Source organism: Lissotriton vulgaris, chromosome 2_1 (genome assembly GCF_964263255.1).
Source record: "Lissotriton vulgaris chromosome 2_1, aLisVul1.2, whole genome shotgun sequence".
Classification (NCBI taxonomy): domain Eukaryota; kingdom Metazoa; phylum Chordata; class Amphibia; order Caudata; family Salamandridae; genus Lissotriton; species Lissotriton vulgaris.
The window spans coordinates 1,747,275,912-1,747,292,968 of NC_141687.1; the positions used below are offsets into that span (position 1 = coordinate 1,747,275,912).

Below are 17,057 nucleotides of genomic sequence, written 5' to 3' on the forward strand. Positions count from 1 at the left end.
AAAAGCTCTAGGCACCCTACTAAACACATAATATTGCTATATTTTAATATTAAACAGGCAGGCATAAGTGCAGTTATCTTTCAGGCACAAGGGTCATAATTTGAATTGTGCAGCATGTGTAGTAGCAACGGGCCTAACAGTTGTCAGAACTCCTTTAAACACCTTATATTGCTATATTTTACTGCTATACAGGCAGTCACATTTGTAGTTACCTTGCAGTTAAAAGGAGCTTGCCTTGAATGATTCAGCAGGTGCAGTGGCACCGGGGCCAAAAGCTCTAGAGTCTTAACACAGAATATTGCTAAATTGTACTACTAAACAGGAAACTCACAAGTGCCGTTACCTAGGAGGCACAGTTGTCATGATTTCAATGGTGCTTCAGGTGCAGTGGCACCGGGGGTAAAAGTTGCAAGAACTCCTCTAAACAACACATTTTGTAATATTTTACTATTACACAGCCACTTACAAATGTAGTTATCTTGCAGGCACGAGGGGCATGATTTGAGTGGTGCAGCAGGTACGGAGGCACAAGGCCCAAAAGTTGTCAGACTCCTCAAACACATAATATTGCTATTACATCAATGAATTCTATTATTTCCCTCTTTGTTATTTCAAAATGTTGCTTTACTTACCCGCACATACCACTTCTAACAACACAAAACATTGCCTTTTGTACATAAAACAAGCCATAATACTTTACCAGACTGTATTTAAATTATATTGTACAATTAGTCATAAATCTACAACTTACAACAAAAAAACTGTTTATTATTAATCACAAGGGCGAAACCTAATGCATTTAGCAGTGCGTGTTCTCTTTTCTGCTGGCTGTACAACATGGCTCTCAGAAGTGCTCTGCTACACTCTTAAATCGCCACTTAGACTGAGAGGCTAATCGCTAGCCTCCAGTACACAACAGTCTTGTGAACCACTGCCATATTTCGGATGAAATGCACAACACAGTGAGAAAAAGAGATGGTGCCGAATTGTCCCATCAGGATTAGAACAATTAAAGGATTTATAAAAAGAGAAGCATGCTTTACTGCCTGAAATTGGACCACTCCAACCTGCAGGCCAAGGTTGCTATACATATCTGTACCCACAACACACCCTTGAACCAGGGAAGTCCGGGGTCAGGAACACGTCCAACAAACGTGTCCTCACGAGCAAGCCTCACTTGCTTTAACATCAATTACTTGAAGGTCTCCTCTCCCCGTGCACAAGCCTCTTGTGCAGCACGGTGTCCCCAAAGGGAGGGGCCAGTTCGGTGCCAATGGATCACCAAGGTGGTGCAGAACGAAAGGTGAAACATTTTAAAGAGGGCTTCATTCTCTTGTGTCAATTGGAAATTGGAATTGTCAACACTCCACAAAAAATGGTTTAGCATGTCTGCAATAGTCTGCCAACACGGTATAACCGCAGATACACCAAGGCGTAAACATTTTAATTTCACAAAAATGCCCAGCTGCGCCGAAGTGGCATGCAGCACTACAAAAACACTGAGTGACACAACACGCCTGGCTGCGTGTTGTGGAAGCAGCTGGAAGCATCCCGCCGTCATGAACTCCCCTGTCAGCACCCTGCTCTGCACTGTCTACATATTATTAACCAGGCGGTTCTGAAAATAACTCTCGCCCGGTGGCCTTTCACCTATTTCTACTCACACGAGGCTGCCATCCGCGTGGAAGGCACGTGAGCCTCTTACCGGGAAAGCTGTAAAACTCCATGCGCGCGACTCTCCCGCCTCCACCGCTGCCATTTTCAATTGTGTCTGCTCTCGGCCCCAGCAAACACAAGCCAGCACTCAAGGGGAAAGCTTGTACAAATTAAGACATTTTTTTCCGGATCGTTAGAGCAGCTAGCACCTAAGCTTACAATGCCGACTAAGTTTGATTAATGTCATTATTTTCAGCATGAAACAAATCGGTGAGGCAGCAGGCCCAAACACACATTTTGGATGCTGAAATGCAAGTACAGCTCACAGTTGAACATGACAAGTAAGGATGCAGTTTGTTGCACACTCCAACTGCCTACTGACTCGGTTTTAGCGGGAAAATCCACGATGTGCAGAACACAAAACAGGGTGCCCTGGAGTGTCCTAAGGAGCATTCGATTGGCCTTTGAATCAAGCAGGCTTAAGAGATCGCTGCTTACATTTTCAGGCATTTAAAAAAATGTTCTTCAAAAAGGCACCAAAGACGAAATGGCAATTGTGTGTTCAACTCAAGATAATGAGGTAAGAGACACCTATCAAGAGCCGAGCCCAGAGGACTCCATTGTTAGAATCAGGAGTTACCTCATGTGTCAAGCCCAGCAGAGGCAGGGGTACAAAGGACCACATGAGATGTGAGCAGAACTATTAAGCTCCAATGATTTACTCATCTCCCTCTGCACGTTGGGCATTACCCCTTCCACAACTCGTTCACCTAGCTGCACCTTTTTTTTTTGCAGTTTTTTTCTTTTTTGTAGATCAATATAGAGCGAACTCGACCCAAAGGAATCAGTGCGCTTTACATGACCACCAGTTGCATTACAGACAGACACATTCATTTTTAGGCACAAGGAGATTCAGTGATTTGCAGTAAATCACAGGATGTTTGAGCCTGCCGCCAGACTCGAACTTGGTTCCCCATTTGCCCTCTCTGACCGTTAAACCACATCCTCTCTCCAACTGCTTACCCAATTATACCACTCTCCACACTAGTTACCATTGAGGTTAGTTTTAGAATGATGTTTATTTAACATAAGGCACCTCACAAATGGACTGGCCTAAATGTGACAGATATCCACACTGTTCGGTTACAGTGGAAGGTTGGCAGGGCTGGTGGGCAGTCGCACCTCAGGAAATAAGATGGACTGTCCGAAGCCTTAGGGCTTTTTATGTTATGAGTACTTGTAAAGTGAGCTATCACCTGCGGGGGTATCCTGGTGCTAAGTAGGTGTAAGAGCCTCGCCTTGAAGGGTGGGATAAGGTAACTCGAAGAGCCAAGTCTTTCGCTTTTTGCAGAACTAAAAAGAGGAAGAGACTCTGATGGGCTGCGGGAAATCGTTCCACACTTTAGGAGCGATGTATGAGAAGGCTTGACCTCCGGCTTTGTCTCTGTGTACACATGGGATTTTTGTGTGAGTAGGAGTCCAGATGAGCGGAGGGGTCTCCGCTGTAAGGAGATGCAACTCTTTAGGCCGGTTGGGCCTGTGTTGTGTAGTGCTTTTCTGGGTGAGGAGCTTGAACAGAGCATGCTTGTGGCTTTCACTCATTCCTCAACTACAGCTGTGCTGTATGCACTCAATGGGTCTCAATGATCCAGCTATCAGTGACCTCACTTGCTTCAGTGGTTCTCATCTAGTCCCACCCCACTGTCAGCCGAATCCTGTCATCTTCCCCCGTGCGAAGCACACAATTCAGTGCGGTGTCACTAGCCTTGCATTTCCTTGTAACTGACTTTTCACAATCTCCCCCTCCACTTCGAACCCTTTCAGAGACACCCTATACAACATTAGGCTGAAGATTTGACCTATGAGGTTACTATCACGATATATCATAACTCAATAGAAGCATGATATGGGATGTATGACGTAGAGTTACAGGCACATGTTTTTCATTATCTTTCATGCAAATTAAATCATTACAGAATTAAGGACTTCGCCCTCCATCCATGGACTGTAATTCTCAAGTTTACATCAACTTGGCCTTTGGACTCTGACAACGATCTTGCCTTGTCCACGTTGACCTGCCTGGCACAGCTCTGCCCTTCCTTCCTGTCCCACTCATGCCAGCTGCGCCCAGCCACGGAATGTATGGTGTCATCTGGATTCCTGTCCAAACTCCATGTCCCCAGCGGAGTGGTGTTGTGGCGCAAGGCCTGAGTAATGGCAAGCAGCAGTGGGGGGAAGGGAGCAGGCAGCCTCCACAGCTCACATCAGGAAGCTAACCTAGGCCAAGCTGACAGCAGCCGTCAACTCGCATCAGCTCATGGGGTGCACTAAGCCCACGCGGGCGCATTCTGGGAAAGTAGTTCCACTTCACAGAGGCAAGAACTCCCTGGGGCCACTTCCTCGGCATGCTGCTGCCCTAGAAATAACCCACGCATGACCAAACATAGCATAACATACATTGGTAGCTCAACAAACGAGCACTTACCACTCCCTGTAGAGTTGGAGGAATCAGTCCACAGTACACAGGTATGAACGTGCTGCAGACACAGGCCTGTATCAGCTCCTCCTTGGTATTGAATTCTGACAGGAGCACGTTCTCGCCATCAGACACGCGGGTCAGTGAGATGCCCAAGCGCCCCGTGGCCAGTAGGTGGCTGTCGTCGGGCAGGGTCTTGTACATGCATTTGCGGATGATCTTGACCAGGTTGAAGGAGGGATGGAGGGGGCCGAGGAACCGCTTCCTGGCTTCCTTGGAAACATCTATGATGTTGGCACCAGCTTCACCTGAAACAAAAAGAAAATGTCACTTGTGTTACAGGATTGAATCTGTCCGGCCAAATGTGATGCAAGATAGGCCGTCAGGTCTTTTTACACCTCCGAGACCATCATTCATGAAGCACTGAATCTGCTGTCATAATTTTCTTCAAATCACATAGTGCCTATTCCAATGAAACCCTAACCCGGGTGCTTCTCCTTTAAGTTATGCAGATAGTGGACCAGAAGTTTCTGTACCATGCTAGAAGGCACCCCGTATCTGAGTTGGTGGCTCAACCTGGCCCAGTTAAAGAGTGTGCAAAATGTCATTTATATTTAATATTGTGCCGAGTGCTATTTATGGAACAGCTTGGAGGTTTCCATCAAGTTGTTGCTGTGAAGTGCTCCCCATAAAATTACTTTACACTTTAACTCTTGCTGGGAGATTCAGAAGAGGACAAACTATAGATGGGTATGGTGACTAACATCTGTCAATTCAGAGTCAGGCAGAAGAGAGCAGTTCAGTGCCTGGTTTTGGGATACACTGGTTCTGTTAAATTCCAGCATCGAGATCTACTAATATTATAAGTGTTGTAATAGTGACCACATTAAACAATATTACATTACTGGGCACTATATGCAAGATACCGGAAGTGATCCCCTCCGTGCAGCAGGTACGGTTGCCAGCTTTAATGTAAAAACAAGCACTGGCAATGCCAATAGGTCTAGCTTTAAAGAAATATTGTATGGTAACGTGAGGCACTACAATTGATAGCAAGGGAATGGATATGTATATGTGTGGAAGCAAAGTAATACTGGTGTGGGTTAAAAGGTCAGATGACAAGTCAATTGTCAATCCAGACCTAAACATCCACGTAAATTCTATGATTGTCCTTCTCCCACCTGTGGTGCTGCCAGAGAAAAACATCATCAATTCTATATCTACCTATCACCCTTAAATAGTATTACAATGTCACGTGTGTGTCCATGAAAGTTCAAGCTCAGGCAGCTGGATAAACAAACAAAATGATCACAGCTGCGTGGAGGGCAAGCACTTTTTTTGTAGAAGCACACAACTTCTGCCCAAATCAAAGACATGTACTCCTGGCTCCCAACATGTGGGCGGCACCTAAGTCCCTTTCTTGTGATGCTCACATAATTGTATGGCAACAGTTGTGCTGTAAAGCCAGACCATAAGATGGTAATAATACTAGTAATAAGTCTCCCCAACGCTGTATGATTTGTCACTCAAATATATATATTTTTTTTATTCTGCAGTTTTTTCAAAAAAATAGCTTATGATTTCTGCAAACATACACATTTTCATCTTGTATACACACTCGTCAATGTTGCCATACAAATATTAATTCAATCAATCAAAAGCTATTGATTTAGTAGGCTAGGCTGCACATAGAAGAGCTACTACAGGTAGCTGGAGAGTTACTGGTAGCTCACGAGCTACTCGTTGGAGAAACCTAGAGAAACGTGCAAAGCAAGTACCAATTGCTGGTGTCTCTGAAGACAACCAGGAAATAGATACCTCAGAGGGATGTATTAGGGCAGAGGGTGAGGGTGTGTTCTACTTCAAAAGGCCTATTATCACACATTGTGTCATAGTTTCTTCTTCTGATGTATCGTTGATCAAGTAATAAGACATGTATGGGCTTGTCCCACATACACCTCTATTTGCTCTCAGAGGCCCAACGCAGAGTCAGATCTTCGGCCTGTGGAGTTGCCGAAATAGTCTAAGGACAACCTCAAATTTAGCCACTGTATCCACTCTCAGCCCAGTACATACACAAATCCCTGGTCCAGTCTAGGTAGGTTTATGTTGTGACATGATTTCCTTAATGACCCAAGTGTAAAGTGAGATCAGGAAAAATGTGAGGTCCTGTTTCTTGCAGAAAGTCCTTAAACACGAATACTTAAATTAGGGTATAAGGTTCTTCATTTATATTTTACTTGATTTAACTTATAAGCAACATGATAAAGCAGCTTTATAAGGCCTTCCTGACTTGTTGCTGCCTTAGGTTGTTGATTCACATCCTGGAGGTCCCACCTTGCTTGGGTTGATTTGATTCATATTCCATAAGAAAAGAGTGGCTTTTAACACTCCAGTCCCCATGAAAGAGATGTTTCGTTCAGCAGAACATATCACGACTGGAAGAAATTGCTTCTATATTCGGTACCTCTGCAGAGGAGGCAGGTACTGAATGCTCGTGGACTATGAACTGCCCACTCACCCTCCTAAGCATGGAGTGCACTGGTGGGTATTTGGAGGGTCGCCCAGCTCACATCTGTTAATGACATTGGAAGAGAAACGTGCACCCCTGGAAATCTCCTGCACTTTGAAAGCTGTGCAATACCCAGGCCCATTTACAACCTACATCCACATCCATCCCATATCTGTACTGTCAGGACTGCCACTGCCTGCACTGCAAACAACGGAGAACATGTGAACACTCAGAGAAATGCATGGACTGAGGCCCTTCCAAGCACATGGACTATCTGCACTCACCTGACGGGCCAGATGAAGACTTCCCCGCAGACCTATCTGCCGAGTAAGAGCTGAGGTCCACACAAATGCATGGACTGTCAACAATGGGGCAGATGAGGACTGACCCAGAGTTCCCTGCGGTCAGAGCCGAGGCCCATCCAAGCACATGATGGGGCAGATGAACACTACCACAGCGATACCTGCATAGGAAGAGCGGAGGCCCATCCAAAAACATGAACTGCCTGCCCTCCGAACTATGGAGCACATCCAAGGTCGCCAGCAGAGATACATGCCGTGTTAGAGCGGGGACACGTGCTACTAAAATTACAAGCGCCAGCCTGCACTGGGCTGTGAAGAGAATATTCCACATCCAAACGCAGGAATTAGATTCCCACGGCAGCTCGCAACAAGCGTTCTTTGGACGAGCTCCAAGTGTGTGTAAAGGGCGACGCCGCCTTGTACTGCTTTCCTTAACCCTGTACTGGGCCCAGTGCTGCTCTGATATTGCTGCATAAAACAAACATAATCCCCCCCTGTAGCCCCAAAAATACAGCATACACCACATGTGGAGAAAACCTGCACCCTCATGGGCTGGGCTCACCCAGAGATACACCCCAAGATGACTGCACTACATGACGGGGCAGGCGGATATCCAAAGATATACATGGGCCGCCAGCATGTCCGACGGGTTCTTCCTTCCCAGCAACGTCACTCTTCCAAGAAGCCGAACTGCTTCCTGGTTGAGCCAAGAGCAATCCAACACCACCCTCCCGACAGATCGCACACTTCACTTCTATAAATCAGCCTCGCAGACTTCACCCAGATCAACCTCCCAGCATCACACTTCAAGCTGCTTGGAAGGTCAGCAGGTGGAGATGCCCTCTGAGTTGTGCCAGTGCCAAAACTAGGATCTCTGCACTTAAGCTTGTAAAGAGATACAGCAACACACCCCACAACGAGGTTTTAGATTGCTCTGGCAGTTCGCGAAGCATTTATTTGGGTGAGCGCCATGCCTGTACAGAGGGCAAGGGCCTGCTCCAGGGACATTCCCACTTCAATTCAAACCCTGAATTATGGAGCTAGAATTCCAAAGTGAAGTGACTCTTCAGCCAATAGAGTGAGGTTAGCGATGACACACCAGGGCGGTTACAGCTCACACAGGAGAATTCCTCTATGGGATTGGCTTTCCATAAACAAAATGCAGGCCTATGACTTGGCATGTTTATTTTTGTTCATGGCGATGCTCATTCTATTTTTAGTTCTGCACTTTTGTAGCCCTCATTTGCAGCAATATGAGGGACGCAACATACGGACAGCGTCTCACGCAGACATATTCTAGCCCCAGTGCAGGGTAAACCCTACCCTAGGCCTCCTAGTATTCTTCAGTTGATTTTTCTACCACTCCTGCTCCATCAATACTAGTGTCACTGAAGGATGGGTCAAAATAACATCAAACTAAAATCTAGCAACACAGATATACTAATTTGACTGGAAGCAGTGTCAATCAGGTGGAGCCCCAGGGCCTAATGGAATACCTAGTACATTGCGAAAAGCCAATCTAGACTACTGGGCAACTTGGACACTACCGTTGTACAAATAATTATTTCAACAAGCTTCCGTCCGAGAATACTGCCATGGCTCAGTCTTATGTTCCTCTTTAAAAAAGGCAATGACTCGGGTCAGACTTGTTACCGGCTCTTTTCACTACTGGATGTAGAAGGCAAAGCATAGGCAATAATTCTCCTTAAAGAACTAGAGGCATGGCTAGAGGAAAACTAAATCATGGGGAGAGGAATGGCCTAACGGCTAGGGCGCTCGACCTCGGACCTGGAGATCTGAGTTAGAGTCTCTGTAACGACACCAAACATCCTGTGATTCAGGGAAAATCACTTAATCTCCCCGTGCCTAACAAAAATGAATGTGTATCCTCATGTAACGTAACTGGTGCTATATAAAGCGCTCTGAATCCCGATTCGGTTCGGGTCAAGTTCGCGCTATATAAAACTCTGCTAAAAAAAAAATTATAATCACATTTTCCAAACTGGATTAAAGCACGATTGCAGAACAATAGACAATATTGTGAACATATCGTACTTGGCATGGCATGCACATCACACAAAATGGGGGTCCTCTTTGTGCCCGCTTTATTGATTAATCTACAGCCTTGAACAAAGTAGACAGACATATTTTGGGGAAAAAAACTATTCGCACTGGGAATTCCAACTGCTCTTCTGAGGGACATTAGGAGGATACTATATTCTGATACCTGGATAAAAGCTAAAACTGGTAAAGGTCATGGTGTCTCCAAATAATAGTCACTAGAGGCCTCAAACAAGTATTCGGCCTGGATCCAGTGGTTTTTAACTTGTACACTGCTGATAATGGTAAAGCAATATCATTCCCTCCCAGTACACAATCATTGGATCCAAATCCTGCTGTACATTGATGACATTGTAATAATGGATCCAACCTATATTGTCTTAAGCAAACTGCAAGTTCAACTTTGAGGATACGTTAAACCTCAATGAGTTAAAAAAAATCGTAGGTAGGGAAATATACGCACAAACCCAAGAAAAAAATGGCACTCTGGTCTATTGATTCTGTGCCACTTCCAATTATCTTAAGGGACACCAAGACGCCATCTGGTAAATATAGGACACAGAAGTGCTACTCTCACTTTAGGCTGAAGTATACTTCAGACCAAAGATATAGCCCGACAGCTAGTTCACTTTAATGTGCAACAAGAGCATAGCTCCTGCCAGCACTGGCCTACAGACGTCAAGGATTCTCTGACTGAACTGCATCCGCCTAGGATCTGATCCAATGTAGCACATACAGAAAACTTTTCCATTTGCCAGAGAGTACCACAAGAGTGCAATGGTGTCTCGAGTTTGGTATACTCAGACAAGATCATGCATGCATAGCCAACTTTCTAAAGGACTGCTACTTAGTCATTAACTCATAAAAGGCAGTCGGACCCACAGAAGGAGTAGAAAACAATATCAATCCATGGGCACGTTATCTAGGAGAGAAATTGGGAACACCTTGGACAACAAACCGTTAAGACTAACCCTCAAAACCACAATTAAAATCCCAAACAATGATTTTCATCCTTAATTATTGGGCTCTGAATCATACACAAACCAAAGTTGCAAGCTTTGCGGCTACGCATGAGTTGTTAGCGTATCCCTATGTAGCCAATTTATAAAAAACAGATCATGCTTGTTAACAAACTAACAGAGTTGTAATAATGCATTAAGAAAGTTCCTAAACACAAAGAGCATATCTGAGCATTGCTGCTACACAAACATTTTAGAAATTGATATCAATCTTCTATAAACTTTTAGGAAAGACTTAAACAAATGCTATTCGATTATGAGCATTTATAACTTTTTACTTTTACCATGCCCCCAGAAAACAAAACTAAGGATATTAGTCAAGCTTTTTGTAGTTCAATAGCCTTGTTTTTTTCAAGATAAGGTGAATTATAACAGTTTTTTCAGCCAATCACAGGCATACCAAGGCCTCTGCTGCGGAGGTCCTGCCAGTCGATCTAAGACTGCACATTGTTCTTGGACCATCAGGACTCATTGCCAATTCTACAGATTAGTCAATTGGACTCCAGCGCACTGTGAATGATGACCTGGTCACTATCCACATTCTCCTCACTCTCCCCAGTATATGTCTTGACCTTACTCACCCAAATTAAACCAGGCTTCCCTCTCGACCCCTGCCCCCACCCCAAATAAGAATTCATCTTGCACCCAAGATTATCTCTGTACATCTCACATACATTTTCAATCAGATGTTTGGCACATGATACTTCCTAATGAAGTGGAAGATGGCATCCATCCTCCCCCTTTCTCAAGAAGCAAAATTTAGACCCTTCGAATCCTAATAACTACCGCCCATCTCATGTCTCCCATTTACCTGCAAAAATCACTGAGAAAGCCATTAATTCTCAACTACCATCCTTTATTGAGGAGCAAGGTCACCTTGACAACTCCCAGTTTGGCTTTAGACGCCTTCACAGCATGGAACTGGTTCCAATTACTGCATCAGACCAAATTAGACAGAGAATAATGCAGGAGGCAATGTTGCCTTGATCCTTTTAGGATGACAACATACTTCTTGGCCGTCTTTCATCTAAAGGCATCAAGGGTCAAGCACTTACTCTTATTAAATCTTTTGTCACTAACTGGAAACAATTTGTCGCTCATCGTTAAACCTGACCCTTTTTAATATTCATGTCACCCCACTGGTCAAACTGATCACGTCGTTTACGGCAGTATCTTACTTCGATGATACCCAAATTTTGGTCTCAGTGACCCTGTACACACGGCCATGCGTTTCCACAACTTCATGCTTCAGGTTGGAAAATGGATGTCCCACAATTGTCTGAAGCTAAACTCTGGTAAAATTAAGGTTCTGCTTTTCGGAAGTAACACCTCCTTTTGGTCCCCCAAGTGGCGGCCTCCAGAATGTGGCACAATACGCACCACAGTAACAAAGGTCAAAAACCTTGGAGTTGTATTTGACAATAAACTTTCCTTTGGAGGCCACATCAATTCAGTCACTTCCGGCTCATTCTTTACAATGAAACCTTCCCCTTTATCCCGAGGGAATTACAGAAACTGTGATAGCATTCTTTATTCTTTCAAGAATCGATTATTGCAATGCCCTGTTTGTCAACATCTGCAAGAAATGCTTTAATAAATTACAGATCCTGCAAAACGCTGCCATCCGACTACGTCTGGGCATTGCCAAACGTAATCTGCTTCCTCCGCCCTTATTCACCTTGACTGGCTCCCCATCAAGAAGCACATAGATTCTAAAGCCCTCTGTGTTGCCTTTAGGACGCTTCATGTTAGTGGACGCCCTTACTTCAGGCAAAGTTTTTGTTGGTACATCCCATCGAGAATGCTCCGCTCTGCTGCGACCCACACTCTGGTTGCCCCTAAATGTAAAAAAGCTGAACGGGGTGGAAGGAGCTTGGTGGGCAGCACTACATGACTCTGGAACTCCCTACCCCTTGAACTGAAAAAGAAAAAGTATCTACTAGCTTTCCGGAAAGCCCTCAAGACCTGGCTTTGTAAGCATGGCTTTCTCTCTCGCATCCTGCTTCAGTTCAGCCGGCTATTCTTTCCCTGAGTCTAGCGCCTAGTCACCCCAGGATAGTAGTGCACTCTACAAATTTTATTTTCATTTCAGTATCTGTATCTCGACCGTAGTTACATATAAAGGGGTTTCTCTCAATCAGTATCTGCTCATCTCACGATGGTCCTGCTCCATCAACTGAAAGCCTTATAAGGTCACCTTGACTCAGTACAGGCCACTGCACTTTTAAAGTAAACCTCAATGTTAATTTCGCACCATATACAGACATCTGTCCTTCCAGGAATCCTACAAAACCTGAATTTTCCCCAGATGAACACCACAATACTATTACAGACTTTAAACACTCCCTATTCTTAGGTCCTATCCGCAGGTGCTGTCTTGTCGATTAGTGCCGGGACACTCTAGGGAGTAGGTGTGCGCTGTATAAATATATAGCATAAAATACTTCTCACGTGCTCAGTACTTCCCACTCAGTGTCAAACACTACACCCATCGGCCTCAGACTCACACCTCCTGTTACCACACCCAATAGAATATTGGCACATTAAATACTCATATCTCTGCCGCTTGAATCAGTGCATCCACTTTTCCTGCATGTCTTATCATAATACTGCCTTCACACTGGATTACATTTTCACAAATCTATTTACACCCAGATGCGAGTGAACCAACATGTGCAAAGTGGCAAGAGATCGCGCACAGCCCAGATTCAGGTAGAAGTGCACCCTTGAAACAGACCAGTCCTCCAGACAGTCTCCAGCACCAACAGGCTACACCAGTGGCACACGAGCAAGACTTAAATACAGGTAACATTGCAGAAGATGTGTTGAGTGCAGACAGATACTACAGTTTTTGCATCATGTGCTTACTGTTGGGTTACACAGACTGCAACCATTTTATTACGTTCATCATGTACTTAGTGCAAGCATTCTAACACACTGCACTGATTTTTATGAGGGCTGACACACAGCTTGTAAACAGTGCATAGGCTCCGCTTTTGGGCAGAAAGATACAAATTCACAGATGAAGATGCACTACATCCAAGCACCTGCATTTTGAGAAAACGCTGCCTTTCATAACTTCTCGCGAAGTGACCAGGCTTTCACTCTGAGTATAATTCCGTTTAAGAGGGTCCATGTGTGTCTAAGAGGGTCTTCGAGAAAACATTCTAAAACTTTGATAGTGTTCAGGCGTGCACATTTTCATGTGTGTTTCTCAAGCCCTTAGCCAGTGTTGCTGGTACGCTTGGATCCTACAGGTAGCTGCGTGTAATCTATTTCGTAACATTGCAAGGGCCTGGCACGCAAAGAGTTAAGGAAGCATAGGAAATGGGGAAGCAGCTAAAGGGGTTTCTTGCATCACTACCTTGCTGTGCATAAAAAGGAAGTGGAACTTGCTGAGCCCCGGGTACCACTCCTTGCTCTTCGCACGTGAACAAGGGGAGCCTAGAAGAAATAACGGAGAAACACCTAGCCTTGCAGCTGTTTACAAGCACAAAGGGTGGGCATTTCAAGAGAATCCATAAGGGGAGGTGTGGGGCCCAATGTTAAAAAAAGAACAAAATAGGATTTCTGGAAATGCTTTAGCATGCAGGATTGGGTTCTGGAGCATGGAAGCTCACGCAGGTTGCCTAGACTTAGGACATTAGGTACTCTCCCAAGCTACCAGTAGGCCAATAATCAGGATCTTTGTGAGACTTTGCGTAATTAAAGTCCCTTATGACCCCCTATTTGCAAGACATGCAGACGAAAGGACATACTTTCTCCCCTTACAACCTCTCAGAACTCTTTTCTGAAGAGGAAATAAAAAACGTTCTCCCAAAAAAAAAGACTTGCTTCTCTTTGTAACACTAATTCCCGCTCTTCCCATTCACACACTCCCCTTCAAGTTTTTGGTCTTGTTTTGGAACTGGGATTTTTATGTTTTTATCGCTATTGTTCTTGTATTAAATGTGTGAGAAACTGAAAGTGTAAAATGAAAACTATTGGGCTACATAACTCAACGAGCGTCGAGAAAACCAGTAGAATTGTCATGACTAATAGAACTTCCCATTCATTTCACATGTCGTCTCCGTGCGTGGGGTTCTGTTAAATGCAAGCAAGATGCCGTTATTATCATGTACTGCAGATTCGGCCTTCGCATTTCCGAGGTCAGACTGAATTGTGCAGCGGTACTTCCAGTGCTACGAAACCTGAACGGTTTGGCAAAAAGCCCATCATTGAAGTAAATAGTCTAAGTAAGAAGTCCGCGGTCAAGTTGCCAACCTTGCCAGTCCACCTTGGAGGGCACCTTCGGTCACCACCCCTACCTACACGCTCCTCTCTCGCGTGCAACTGGCACTGATTGCTTTTGCTGTTTTCTTCGGCTGGGGCCGCGCGAGCGCAGATATCGGACTGGCTGTGCAAACAATTCCTGGAACCCATGTTTCTTGAGAAGCACCTGGCGCCGCGCCAGGCCGCAACGTGCCCAGCATACCGTATCTTCCCTTACCGGGCCTCTGGGCAGCTGCCTGCATCCCAACTGTACTGAGGCCAAAATACGTCAATTAAAGGGGGCGCCAAGCTGCAGGGTTTTGTGTTTTTCTCTTGCTTGCTCCGGGTCAATGTCTGATGAGGTCTACAAAAACGAGTCCTCGTGGCCCCAGCTAAAACCACTGGCTTAAATTAAGTACTGCTTAAGCTCAAGTTCGATCATGAACAAATGGATGGAAAATATAATACAATGGATTGTGTGTTTTTCTTACTTTGTGGTTTTCGAAGGATTGGATGTTTTGACTTTTTTCAAAATAATATATTATATTTTCATTATGTATGCTATCAAGTATTGCATTCGCCTGTATTTGTTTACATTGCACAGCAAATATGGAGTCCCAGGCACTACCAATGTGCATGCGAAATACCTGTTACCGCAGGTTCTGCGAGGCAAACACAATCACATAAAATGTACCAGTTTAAAAAATGCCTGGGTACGCTGCATTGTGTGAAGACGGTATCATTCTGGCAAGACCGCTAACTAATAAAACACCAGATGCTAGTTTATTGTGGTGAGAAACCTAAACTCCAACCCTAAATTATAAAAAAGTAAATGAAAGGTTACTTCCTCCTTTTCTAGGTCAATCAAAGATTATGGAAAATGCGTCTAAGGCAAGGCTGCTGTTCTTTCTTCTATCTCTAAAAGGAGATGTCACAGTGAGCCTCGTGTTATAAAGACAAACCCAAAGGGCTGAAAATAAACGAAAAAGATAAATTGTAAGTTGAACAAAAATATAGGCCAACCCATCAGATACAGTGAAAAATGTAGCTTTTTCTCTCGCTGTAATCAATGGAAGTCCGACGTGTAAACGGAAAATATTCAAGAGGAATATGGACATTAATTATGCAGCAATGGCACTTGCTAGGGAGCAGGGCACACTCTGCAAACCTAATTCTCTTTTCGAATTTAAGTGATAGGTATTATTAGAAAAGCAACTCAACTATTATCGACCTCTCAATGATAAAAGGGTGAGCTGCCTCTCCGAGATTCGACTCGCCCTCTGCTGCACAGGCTCAACACTCACTGAGCTACGACATGGAAACGTGACAAACGTCAATGTCCCCGAACTTCTGTGCCCGTCTGCCCCAGACGGACCTTTCTGTGCAGGATATCACCAGGCTGTCCTAACCTGGTTTTAACATCACACTGCGGAATGTCCAACGATTTCCGTGTTCATGTACAAGAAGGAGGCCGCAACGCTGTTGTACACTGAGCACTGCAAACTGCTGCCTCCGACAACCTAACAGAAGCCCTGCAGACCCGCAATGGAGGGGACAGCTCCTAACCGATGCCAGTACACAGTAACGAGGACCCTGCAGGGCGGGTGGTGGGGGCTGGTCAGCCTAAGGCCTATGAAAGTCTGTAAATTTGGGGAGTGCCCTCTGCAGTGTACCCCCTCCCCTACATTCTGGAGGGGGGGGCGGGTTCATCAATTTGTGTATCGCCACTGGACAGATACAGTCCTCACTGGCCATGCTTGTATTCTGAGAGAAAAGTAGCAGAAAATGGGAGGGTGAACACTCTAGTAATGAGACAGATGCACACTTACACAATACACTGACATTTGGAGAATAAGTAAACGGAGACTGCTAGCGCTAGCACACTCACAGACTACACAAACAAGAGGCAAGGGAGAACACACTATTACCGAGGCACTGAATACACAGGCCCTTGGGCAATGAATGCACCAACGGGAATTCACAAACAATAGGCTAGGGAAACATGACACTGGACCCTGCACCACGTGTTTTGGGCGCACAGTTATTTTCTTCATTATTGGTGAGCAAGATTAACCAGAAAATTAAAGTAACCCCCACTTTGAACCAAACCTCTAATGAAACCGAACAAACACACAAAGTGAGCCTGGCCCTTCACATGATACTTCCTTTCACACTCACATCCGCTCATCTGTCCATCCATCCTGCCAGCCATCATCCTTTCAACTTTCCATCCACAGTTTCACTATTTTAAACAGCTACTGAAATTACATCCACCCATTCACATATTGATCAATCATGTTACATAACCGTCCATCCATCTTTTCGTCCATCCATCGCTGAACCATTCACTTCGCATGTAGAGCTATCATCCTTTTACACTTCCAGCCATTCATACTTTCACTCGTGTCCATCTTCGCCTATTCCACCATCCATCCATAGACAAACTGATCGCTTCTCTCTTCTATCCATCCTTTCAGCCATCCATCCTTGCTCTCATTCTTCCTTTTCGACCACCATTCCTTTCACTTTGCTAGTTCTTTCCTTCTTTGCAACTTTTATTACTTTCACCTTCTGACTTCTACTGTTTCTCCTGTCCAGTTTCCACCTGCCGCAATTCTTTTCTCAGGTTTATTTTTCTTACTTGCCTGTCTAAAACACATTTTTTGTTCACTTTATTACTTTTTTCTTTGTATAATTTAATGTCCTCTCTTTTGTTGCACGTGTCGCACAGCCTCCACTTTTTTAGTCATGCCTGGCTTTTGTCTACAGCCCCACAGAGG

The 17,057-nt window shown here is 44.7% G+C and overlaps 1 protein-coding gene across 1 annotated transcript in view; it reads right to left on the reverse strand.

Moving 5' to 3' along the window:
* PNPLA2 (patatin like domain 2, triacylglycerol lipase) overlaps positions 1–17,057 on the reverse strand; it is a 59,466-nt gene that overhangs the window by 26,401 nt on the left and 16,008 nt on the right. Inside the window, exon 2 of the mRNA XM_086957756.1 lies at positions 4,142–4,440. Within this exon, the coding sequence (XP_086813882.1) occupies positions 4,142–4,440 (299 nt within the window). The remainder of the gene's footprint in view (positions 1–4,141; positions 4,441–17,057) is intronic.